This window comes from Epinephelus moara, chromosome 3 (assembly GCF_006386435.1).
Source record: "Epinephelus moara isolate mb chromosome 3, YSFRI_EMoa_1.0, whole genome shotgun sequence".
Classification (NCBI taxonomy): Eukaryota; Metazoa; Chordata; class Actinopteri; order Perciformes; family Serranidae; genus Epinephelus; species Epinephelus moara.
Genome location: NC_065508.1, coordinates 17,681,915 through 17,693,959, shown reverse-complemented (window position 1 = coordinate 17,693,959; position 12,045 = coordinate 17,681,915). Strand labels below are relative to the sequence as shown.

Below are 12,045 nucleotides of genomic sequence, written 5' to 3'. Positions count from 1 at the left end.
TCCCCCGTGCTGTCCATTACTACAGTGTTAACTGGACAACTTAAGTCAGAAGCATGTGTAAATGGTGGCTTGCGATGTCAAAACACAGCACATTCATGATTCATGTTAATTACCTTGAGTGCCCAAGCTGTCTCGACCATGGTCCTGCAACAGAAACCAGAGCAGAGATTAACACACTGAGAGGCAGTTTGAGAGAACCAGTCACAACTCAGTTAAACAGCTCTTTGGAATGAACTTACCCTCTCTTTGGTGTTAACACGAGACCACTCTTTTCTTTCAACCCTGTTGAGACGAGGAGGAAGAACAAAAAAAGTAAATTTTGGAGACAGAGCAATCAAGCTGAAAACGTATTTAAAATGTTTAGAAACACAATAAAAGATAAGGCAGATCGATCCCACGCTCACTCACAGGTTGAAGTCTGACCTGTGCTTGCTCGGGATGAAGCCGACCTCCTCGGCCTCATTCTGGGGGCTGACCTTACGGGCCTGCCACCACTCCTCATCTCCGCAGTCCAACACATGCAACACATCCCCAAACTTGAAGCCCAGTGCTTGACTGAGGAAACCACAGTCCGCAGTCTTGTCGTAGTCAAAAAGAGCCCTGAGTGATGGAAGAAGTACAAGCCATTATTTAAACAGAATAAAAACTCTGTTTGTCTATTTGTACACAAACATTATAAACACGTATTACATTTTGCTTAAGTGACTTCATACTTTTGACATTATATTAATCACACTATTTGAAAACAACACATACTGTTAATATTGTGACTGCTTTTACAACGTTTTTTTAAGTTCAAGTTACCTATCTAGAGAGAAATATCCAAATTCAAGATATCATTTTGTTAAGGCTGGCCCAAATGGAAAATCATGGCTGTCCAACGAATGAATGCACAGAGCCGTTATAACCTCTAACAGAAAATTCAAGGTGTGACCTCACTTCCGTGTAAACTGCAATAATACTAAAAGATGCTCAAAACTAATCCAAATATAGCCAGAAAATATGGGTCCCTGTAAGAAAAAGGAACTACCGGTCTAGATAACAATTTAGCTGACAAAATGGTAGCGAAAACTCAAGAAACATGTTTTAGTTGTTCGTTTAGACGAAAGAAACCCTCTGTGATTTACTGAAGCTAAGAAAACACAACCTGCTACATTTGTATTGTTGCAATGTTATATCTGGCCACCGGTGGCAGCACTGAGCGCTGTGCTTCTGTGCGGTGCAGAACTGCAGTCGCTGAACAAGGAAGAAATTCTGCGCCATCTTGGATTTACCCATATTCACAAATGTGATTGATAGCACCTTGCTTTCCCTTGACACTAGTCGTGTTTTTGTTACCTCACACGCCCCTGACATTGTCGTGAATTCTCCTGAACTGTTGCTAAGAAGCTCCTCTGTCCTCTTGTTGTTTTTATTCCCAGCCGTTATCCAATTAGCAACTTTTTGTTTAGGACAGAATGAGGGTAACTGGTGCATCTGTCATTCAGCCATTCGGGACCTGTCAGTTTATCTTGCGCACAGGCTGTATTAACTTTTGGGGAGTCCTCCATCTGTATATACAGTTTATGGTTTATAGCTGTAACAACCCGAACACCGGCAACGTTACACTTCACGTTACTCGGGATGAAGCTAACGTTTTTTTTTGGCAGCTAATTAAGCTAGCCTCGCTGCTATTAGCTGTCAACTGCCGTCAGAAGCTAGGACTGCGCTAACGGTGGATAACGTATGTATCAATCCGCCCGCAAACAACAGGTACTGTTTTAAAAATAAAGAACGCGTTTTCTCAGGAATTTTGATAAAGAGAATAACCATACACACTGGACTCAGGCCACAGAAGACGCAGGACGAACACAGCAGCCTTTCACTGTTGATGTTTTGGAGGGAAACTACAATAAAATGGCAACGGAAAAACGGACCGACCAACGGCAGGATTTTTTACAACGCGTTTCTTCCTCTGAGCTGTGTGGAGGCACTGTGAGCTGTTGTTGCATCCAGACCGACTTCTGTGACCCAAAACACACTACTTTCATTGTCCTGTCACTGCTGGTTATTGTGTCAAGCCTGGACCCGGTGAGGACTTCATCACCAGTTTTACACAGTTCATCTACAGGTAAGACCCATATTCCTTTTACTGAGTGCAGTGTGGTGTGGTTTGGTGAGTAGTGACTGCATGTTGAAAACAGACTATGATGCTTATTCTGAACATAATTTCTATTATGCATTAGTCTCTTTCTAAATTTAAGTTTACGCTGTCACATTTTATTTTGTATTTTGTCCCTTGGTTGGTTGGTGTAGTAGAGAGGCGCTGTTCAGGGTGCTGAAACAGTGATGAGATGCAGCAGCCATTGGGTTTCTACACAATTTTGCACAAGTAAGATGTGCATGGGATGACGTCTGCAGCAACTTTGCATTCAAGCTTCACATTTGCTTTAATAAAGTGTAATTTGGCAGTTGTCTTGGTATGTGAAGCACATACGTTTTTAACTAGCAGTAGTGACATGTAACTAAGTACATTTACTCAAGTACTGTATTTAGTATAATTTTGAGGTACTTGAACTTTACATGAGTATTTCCATTTTATGCCACTTTCTGCTTCTACTCTGCCACATTAAAAGGCAAATATACTCCACTACATTTATTCTAAAGCTTTAGTTAGCCTACTTTTTTTTTTTTTTTTTTTTACATTTTGTACCAATAATCTAAATGTGCAAACAGGTTATGACATACTCTTATAGGTGAAGCCACCAGCAGTGTGTAGAGCAAATTAAATAAGCTCAAACTTGACTAGCTGCAGCATTAAAATGATGAACACATGAATGTATCAATATTATAATTCAGTGCTAATAGTATATTTGATTCTGAAATGGGCCTTTCTACATAATTAGTGTTTTTAATTTTTGTACATTCAAGTAAGATTTTGAATGCACGACTCTTATTTGTAACAGAGTATTTTTACACTGTGGTATCACTACTTTTACTCAAGTAAAAGATCTGGGGCCATATTCACATACATTTGAGAATACTCAAACACTTTTAGTAAGGAGTTCCAGCTTAGGAGTGATTTAGAAAAGTTCTCAGAGCAACTCTGAACAAGGAAGGGACAGAAACTATTACCTAAGTGAAGAGGTGTGGTTGACCCCATTGCTAGGTATGATGTATTCTATTAACAGTTGTGATTTATTGTCACAGACACACCCCTTTGTGAGCCTGCAAGGTGTGGACACCCAGTGGAAATGAAATGAACTGCTGACTGTGAAAGTGTTGTCATTGTGAGATTACTCTGCCAATGGAAGGTTGAGACAGACCCAAGTCATCACTGCTGCACTGATGCATTTTTCTAGTTTTTCAAATATCTTGGTGTTGTGATCACTTTATTTCTGGCGTTATAGCATTATGGTGTTTGGTGGGAAATGTGTGTGTATCTCTAATAATAACACAGATATTATTCCTGCACAATCTAATCTGTAGCATTTCATTAGCTCACTGCCATCCAGCATTTGGAGAATATTTCTCCTTTTTCTTTGTCTTTCCACCAGTTTCTCCTCAGCTTAAGAAACTCAAGCCTCTTAAAGGTCCGCCTCTGTTCTTCCAACAGTTTTTCTCCTTAGAAGCTCTTTTAAGGTCTTAGATACAAGGACATAATCTTAACTTTAAGGGGAAATTGTGAGGAAACGTCACAATTCTAAGAATTTTCCTAGAATGTGTCACTAGGAGCAACTCTTTGTACGGGGGAGATGTGTGAATACGGCCCCTGAATACTTCATCCACCACTGTTAACTAGTACATAGCTCACAAGAGGTCTATGGGTGAAGTGGTGAACTGTACACATGAAATCTAAATGGATATCTTCCTACCAAGTGTTGTCTTTTCCTGTTTTTAAAGGCTGCATTACAGTTAAGTGACTTCATTTTCTAAGCTTATTAGACTGATAACACTTTGTGGTTATATCCTGATTGTTTATCAGATAATCTCATTGCGTAAATATTTTGTGAAAGCACCCTACAATATCGTTGCAATATTGATATTAATATATTTAGTTAAAAAATATTGTGAAATTAGATTTTCTCCATATCTCCCAGCCCTATGTGAACACACAGTGAGTCATACTGTGGTACATGTTGTCCTCATTCTTTGTTGGACCGTGTAGCCTTAAAGTTTAGCTCTGATATATACTTACTGTATGTAAATATATGTTCTTACATCCTTTACAGTTTGTACCCTCTAATGTATACACATTGTAAGGACTTTGTGTTAATCCAGGCCTGTCCTGGGGTTTGAGCAGGGTTTGCCCTCACTTGAGTGTGTAAAGGCAGATCTGCCAAAGGGGTTGATGGGGTTGGGCGTGTGGCTATACAGCCTGTGATTGATGAATAAATGCTCCATTAATTTTCTCTATGGATTTTTCAGAAAATCCCTATATTAAAAGTTTTAAGCCATTAGCCAGCATAAGCCAAGACATAAATCTTGACCTCATTAGAAAATAAAAACATAAAAAAGGCCAAAATGTGTAAAACTGTTCTTATTAGCTCTTAAGAGGGAATGAACTGTGCAGCTCATTAGACTCTCTGAATGAATTGGACTCCCACTCACACAGTCGCACTCAAACAGTACTTACAACCACATACTATACTATTTCCTCTATCTTGTGTTGCATGTAGTGTATTGTGATTTCTTTTACCTACTGTCTTGTATTTTCTCTGTTCTGATTTACAGTCACGCACATTTGGACCCTCTCTGACTTGTGCAATTTAGGATCGTCTGCAGTGTCTACAGTTAATCATTTCTCTCTAATAATCAAATTCCCTCCGGTGACAATGACTCACATTCTCACTTTCCAAACTCAACATTTCAGATCTATAAAGGCTTTGTTGTTACTCATCAATTTAAAAACAACAGTTGGCACCATAACAGCACTTCAGTGGATGACTGGTTTTGCTCAAATAATGACTAAATATATGAGGATGCCGCAAAAAAATTCAGTTTTGTAAGTGCAGAGCAAGCCGGTCATGTCACGTATAAAGTCCTCTGGCCCCGTAACAGCTGCCCTGGTTGTAAGCTGGCTATTATGAGATTGCTGGTCAATCAGGCATTTGTTTTGGCTAAATATGCTTCACATAATGTTGACTACTGTGCAAATTTAGATGCATTTGCTTGTGTCTGTGTGAGACCTGATGTAGAAGCCTCTTTTTGGGTTGCTCCTTAGCGTCGTGGTCCCCGAGCCCATACTGCTGTTCATCAGCTGTTCCCTCAAGTCATGGATCTTAGCTTCAAAGCGGCTGTACTCTGAAACAGAAATATGAACACATAAACACTTTTGGCCCACATTCAGACACATCAACAGTTAGTTAATAAGTTATAGGGATGCACCAATCCGACGTTTTCTCTCCTATGACCAATTCTGATACCTCAACTTAGAGAACCGCGCAACTACCAGTTGAAAATTATTAAAAATTGCACAACTAATTGACTTGAAAATTTGTACAATATTAGAAATGAGATATCCTCGTTATGTGTGACAGTTATGACCTTACCATCGGGTCTGTACTGAGCGATGATGGTCACCGTCTGGCCAGCGTTCTTCAGTGCTGCAGCTGCCTGTTCATGTGTGGCCATACGCAGGTCCACACCATTCACCTGACGCACACACACGCACACACACACACACAGCGTGACTTTTAACACCTGCAGCTGAAAAATCACTTAGTGTAACTGTAGAATGCATTAATGTGTGTGTGTGTGTGACACTTTTATGAAGATAAAAGTGTCCTTACACTGAGGATCTGATCGCCCTTGTGCAGCTCTCCGCTGAGGTCAGCTGGCCCTCCTGCTAGGATGAAAGAGATAAAGATTCCCTCTCCGTCCTCCCCTCCGACAATGTTGAATCCCAGACCAGTGGAGCCTCGGTGGATCAAAACTCTGCGAGGCTCCCTGGAAGAGAGAAGAAAGTAGACATATTATCAATAATATTATACACAATAATATAAACCGTACCACTAGCACCGCTAATCCTACAACTGCTTATGTTGGTACTGCTAATAATAAATCATTATACAGTACTGAGCTGAAGAATCATTGCTCACCTGGGGATATCATCATCTCCCATCATGCCATGCAGAACGGGAGAAAACCGACTAGGTGAGGTGGGAGTGAGGGCTTGTGGGTAGTCTGACCCAAGGTAGTTGGGGTGGCTGAGTTCAGTGTCCATTTGAGAATATGCTGGGAAAATACACACAAAACCAAAGTGGGTATAATATACCGCTTTTCAACCGACTACATGCACTGGTGGAATTTGATATTTTCCTTATGCTTAGTGTGCCTAAAAAATCTTTAATCATCTCATGAAGGCCTTTTGCAGAAATAGTATCGCCCTGCTCAGATTCTTTTATTACAAGGACATACTTTTATCAAGATGCGGATTCAGGTCAAGGACACTTTTTGTGTTTTTGTGAGGAATGAAAGAAAAGAAAAAAAAACTCTGAACCTGTACAACACCTCAGGTTTGAATTTTCACAGAACTCCCACAGCCATCTCTAGTGAGTTAGAAAGAACAAGTTGTTCCCTCTACTCTACTTTTGACTGCTGCTTCAAGTCCGAGGAAAATTCTCTCATTTTTGTGGGTGTACATTCTTGGAAATACATCAACTGAAAGGCAGGACATTTGGTGACAAAGCTCTCTGGTGTGATTTTTTTCGCTAGCCTTACTTTGCAACACGCAGTGTAGATTTTCACACAGAGAGACAGGGGCTTACTGCTGGTGAGGTCCGGAGGGTTGTAGGAGTTGGTCAGGAACAGGTTGTTGGGCTTGGCCACCCTGAGGTACACTACCTCGGCTGTGTTCTTCAGAGCCCCCACCGCATCCTCGTGCATCACGTCCTCAAGACACACATTGTTCACCTGGTTGTTGAAGACAAGCAGGGAAACACAATCAGGATCGCCAGGCACAAAACGACAAGGCTCAGTGTGAGAGGGAGACCAGAGGTGACACAGGGTCCTCCATTTCATACTGACACATTTATATTCACATTTGTGATGTATGATCTGAAACTTAGAACGTTTATGACACCAACAGATCAAAATTAGATAGACATTTAGCGGCAAAATCTTTTTTAAATTTCACCATTAGTGATGAAAGTAAATTCACTTGATTATTTTTAATGGAACACAGTAAGGCTTAAACTGATTTATTACAGCACAGACCTAGTTTAAATCATACACAAGGTAAAATTAAAGCTGGAGTGTGTGACTTTTACACATAAATTACATTCAAGCCTTTGCCACAGAGTTCACACAATGCTGATTAAGCCTTTTGAAGCTGAGGAAAGCACTCTGTATTTCCCATGTAACAGAGTTGTGATGTCTTGTGTCTGTGGATACTTTCCTAAGCTGGCACAACGGAAGTTGTGAGTTTTACGTCAACCAGCCAGAGGTGAAGGGGGCAGGAAGGAGGAAGACACCATAGTGACAAAGCAGCAGGTGCTGTAGTGGAAAATCCTAAGAAGTGTCCAAGAAAAGTTTTTGGAGTGGATGCTCCAGATCAAGAGGAAGGATTAAAGTAAAAAAATAAATACTTGAAGAGAGGGCTCCTGCAGGTGGGGATGATGTGGCGAGCTCACCTGCAGGCGTATAAGCATATGTTGACAGTATTTGTGTAATTACTGTCATTGCCAGAGGGGGGAGACAAAAGTTCAGCACTCCAGCTTTAACTATTTGAAATTCCTTACTCTAGAAATTAAAAGAGAAATTGCTGAGCATCTATCAGACTAGAGAGGTAAAGATAAGGTCAATCACAAATAAAGCTAGGGCTCCTTTCTGGATTAGGAGCCCTTAAAGGTATGCAAGTCCCACCCTTAACTAGCTTTGTGTGTTAAGGTCACAAAAAGCATTATTACTTATGGCTTAATATATCCATTGATGGCAGATGTATTTTTGAACAGATTCACAATGAGCAGAAGCATGCTGCTGTATCCCATTTAGAGGTAAAGCATTTGCTGAGACACCATTTAGTAGAAACCAAGCACCATTTTGAAGTTGCTGGTGTTGAGCTTGCCATCAGCTGCTCTGCGACAGTCTCTCTGTTCTCCAGCAGATGGCAGCAATGCCGCTCGAGACACACTGTGGCAGCACTCCAGTTAAACATTCATCCCATCCTACACATCTATTAACATATTAATGAAAGTAATTTCAGGCCATGAAAATTACAGCTGTAATTTATCTCGGCTCTTGATACATCAGTGCTGCTTGTATACACAAATGTGTGAGTGTGCTTGTCTGTGAATGTGTGTCTATGTGCTCAAGAGGTGAGAGTCTGAGGCTATTAGTGACATGTATATGTGTAAGGCCGTATATCTCTCCGTGCTGGTTATTATTCCATATGAATGACCAACCGCTAAGATCTTGTCCCCGATCTGCAGACGCCCATCTTTATGAGCCGCTCCGCCTTCGATGATCTTGGTGACATAGATACTATTATCTCCCGGTATGTGCTGGTTTCCCACCCCTCCAGCAATGCTGAAACCTAATCCTGAGAAAAGGGAGCGATGAGAGAGGCAGGGAGTGAGCAAAGGAGGTATGGGTTAACACAGAGCAGATTTGCTAAATCCAGAGGGCACAGCTTAGCCGAGTATAAAGCATCCTTAAGCTCGTACAAAAGCAGCGATGCTGTACACCAGTCCACACTTCCACATACCTTTAGGTCCTTTGATGAGTTTGATTTCAGTGACTTTCTCTGCTGCTGGTTTTCTGCGGAGAACATAGAGGCGGACGATAGCACCTGCCTCCTTAAGGGCCTCCACAGCTTGGCTGTGTGTCACCTCCCTCACGTCAACATCATTCACAAATAGGATGCAGTCGTTCACACTAAGACACAGAAAGAGAGAGACAGTTTAGTGTGAGTTTTTGTTTTGATGAAGAGTGTAATCCTCCACCAGAGGAGGTCAGGAAGCAGTCAATCTCCTGCTATCGCTGTGCTGGGGATCCAGTTTCACCACAGACATCTGGCCTTTCCCCCCAATTCTAAGTATCCAATATTAACGAGGGCAGAAACTCTTCTACTATTGATCTAGCACAAGCGTTAGCTGCAGTTTAGTTTTCTCTTTGCATTCCTGAAAATCATGAGGAGTTGATACGTGAAGTGCAAGTGACAGCCTGTGTGCGGAAGGGAAGCCGATTTTCAGGCAAGAAGATTTTGATGAAGTAGCTATTTTCAGATGAACACATTCTTCCTCCAAGGGCCTAAAAACTCTACTTATCACTATTCCATTCATGTGTTTAAAATTGATTTTCACGGCCATGAAAATTATAGGGTGTAAAATTTTGTAAGACTGAAATAATTCTTGAGGGCTGCCAGAGGTTTAACAAATTAAGCTTAGCGAAAGTTCAATCAGGAGGACTATCTTCATGCCTGCTCTATTTATTTACATTCTCTCTCTCTCTCCTTCTCTTTCTCTCTTTTTCTTTCCTCTCCCACTTCTGAGCTGACTGAAGGCGTTCACTCTTAAAGGTCCACTGTGTTGGGTTAAGGGGGATATATTGGCAGACATGGAATATAATATGTACAGTAAGTTTTTTTTTTTAGTTTATAATCACTTTAAAATAAGAATTGTGTTTTTGTTACCTTAGAATGAGCCGTTTATATCTACATAGTGAGCGAGTTCTGGCCTACGGAGATCACCATGTTGCACCACCATGTTTCTACAGTAGCCAAGAACGGACAAACCAAACACTGGCTCTAGACAGGGCCATTTGTGCTTGACTCATCAGCCACCATAGTTAGAAGCCCCTCTGGGATGAGCGGCATTGGAAAAACACATATGTTTTTTTAAGTGAAACAGCTTTATTTGGTGTTCTTAGCGGTCTAAATCACAGTGTCTGTTTGTTTTGGAGAGGAAGAGACCTCTGAAGATAATACAGCTCCCTGTAAAAACCTGCTGCACAATAAAAACTGAAGGAATTCTAATCAGGAGACATTTGAACTACATGCCACTAAATCTTCTTAAAGCTTACTTTGAGTTCAACTAATCAGATTTGCCACAACCCCTGTGAGCCAATCACCACAGTGATGTCAAACTTTAAAACTGTTCCTTTCTCTGCTGCTGTCACTTCAGTGTCAAATCTCCTTCACCTCATTCCCCTACAGTTTTCATCACAGCCACCACCATCAGATGTCCAGCTCCACATCACATCCATGCAGATTTCCAGCCATTGCTCCTCACCCCTTCACCACCAACACCAGTATCTAGACTCCATTATGGGACTATTCCTTTACAGCTCATGGCATCACTACCCCCTTGAAACGATGACACCGCGATGGGGTCTAATCACTAAAGACTCCTCACATATTTCTTCAACTTTTACTACTGTGCCCACAATGTCAAATAAATTAATTTAATTACTCTTAAGCCTCACTTTCAATTAAGTCTCCTGACTGGAGTGAGATGCATCGCTAAAGTCAACTCCAAAGGGAACCGATGGCTGCTGACATCTTCATTTAAAGGATTTTACACTGACAAAGTGTGAGCTGTGTACTGTTTATTAGGCAATATTATATATATTTTTGCATGTAAAGAAGAGCACATTTTTATCGTACAGCAACACATTTTTTAATGCTGAAAATTCTGACAACTCCACCATAGAGCGTCCTCTAATGTTCTCTGTAGCTGTGTGCTCAGAGGGATTTACATGCTACTTCTACTAAACTGTAAACAACATGTACGTATTGTACAAAACATCACTGGATGTTTTTGTTTTTAAATAATCAAATAGAGAATTCAAACCATCTGAAAGCAACATAAATCTTAGACCCACAAATTGCAGGTTTTGTAAGGTCTTCAAGGAATTTCATTTTTAAGCTACTATAAAAGCAGTAAGGCTTAAAGTATTTTCCCTTAAGATATTTGACATATGTTGCTCATAGCAGTCAGTAAAGGCCAAGTAAAAAAAAAACCCCATTGCATTCAGGCAAATCGTTCTCTCCAGGTCTGCTTTACCCTCTGAAGTCATTTCAGATGGACATTTATAGGTCAACTGTAAAGAGAAGGATGCCTCTGTACATGGTTTATTTATTGGAGTTGCTGTGTATTGCTATTTTCTTACCATGCTATATCATGTGCTTAAAATAGCATCTCTTTTAACATACATAAGTGCTATGTATACATGTATAAGACTCTTTTGAGCATCCCAAAAAAACAATAAAGCAACATGAGAAAGTCTGTTGTTTGTAGACCAAATACAACAGTAAAAGTAAAGAAAATTGTTGAAAACCTACAAAAATAGTAGAGGATATTTGTTGGATTGTGGTTTTCAGATCTTGAATTAAACAGGCAGGTCTTCTCTGATGTAACGTTGATGCTGAACGGTCTGGACAGTCAATAGGCGGTAGATCTGTGGTACATTACTTTGGACTTAAACTGAAGAGGTGAGGTACTTTTGCTGTTTCACTTCTCTAATTGTGTTTGCTGGTAGAAAAATGACTGGCTGTCTGAATCAGTGAATTCAAAAGAAAATGTTCGGGAAGGTGGAGACAAAAGGCAGGGTAACTGCGGGCAGCATAGCAGCATTCCTTTTATCTGAAACCCGGGTCGGACTAATGGGCCCATGGGCGTTTTTGATTGTTGGATTTCATGTTTCTGGAATGTGGGAACATGAATGCACCAAGGCTGGCTTTGTGTTTATTGTAGCTTAGATGTGTGTGGTTTTACCTCAGCCGTCCATCCTGAGCCGCAGCTCCTCCAGGTATGATTTTGGTGATGAAGATGCTGGGGTCGTCGCCCACGTGAGGGTTGTCTGTTCCTCCTGCTATGCTGAAGCCCAGGCCTGAGTTACCCTGAAGTAGTAAATATGAACAGAAGCGCATTGTTATTCACATCAGGGGTATTGTATGGAAACCCATTTCTGCCAGGTTGATGAACAACTTCAACAAAAAGATTCTGTAAGTCATTAAAATGAGAAACTTTCTTGAAATAATGACAAAGTAACTCAAAATAAAGACTTAGTATCTCAAAATAATGATGTGGTATTTTCAAAATGATGAAATAATATCACAAAAAA

The 12,045-nt window shown here is 40.7% G+C and overlaps 1 protein-coding gene across 5 annotated transcripts in view; it reads right to left on the bottom strand.

Annotated features, from left to right (window-relative positions):
- LOC126388064 (disks large homolog 4) overlaps nt 1–12,045 on the bottom strand; it is an 89,048-nt gene that overhangs the window by 9,166 nt on the left and 67,837 nt on the right. For 3 of the 5 annotated variants that reach the window (XM_050040958.1, XM_050040954.1, XM_050040956.1), the window contains 11 exons: nt 11,697–11,821; nt 8,687–8,856; nt 8,385–8,521; nt 6,750–6,894; nt 6,081–6,216; nt 5,772–5,928; nt 5,532–5,634; nt 5,169–5,283; nt 409–600; nt 240–282; nt 114–144 (listed from right to left, as the gene is read on the bottom strand). In XM_050040958.1, the coding sequence (XP_049896915.1) occupies nt 114–144; nt 240–282; nt 409–600; nt 5,169–5,283; nt 5,532–5,634; nt 5,772–5,928; nt 6,081–6,216; nt 6,750–6,894; nt 8,385–8,521; nt 8,687–8,856; nt 11,697–11,821 (1,354 nt within the window). The remainder of the gene's footprint in view (nt 1–113; nt 145–239; nt 283–408; nt 601–5,168; nt 5,284–5,531; nt 5,635–5,771; nt 5,929–6,080; nt 6,217–6,749; nt 6,895–8,384; nt 8,522–8,686; nt 8,857–11,696; nt 11,822–12,045) is intronic. The other 2 variants (XM_050040955.1, XM_050040957.1) reach the window with 1 other exon arrangement.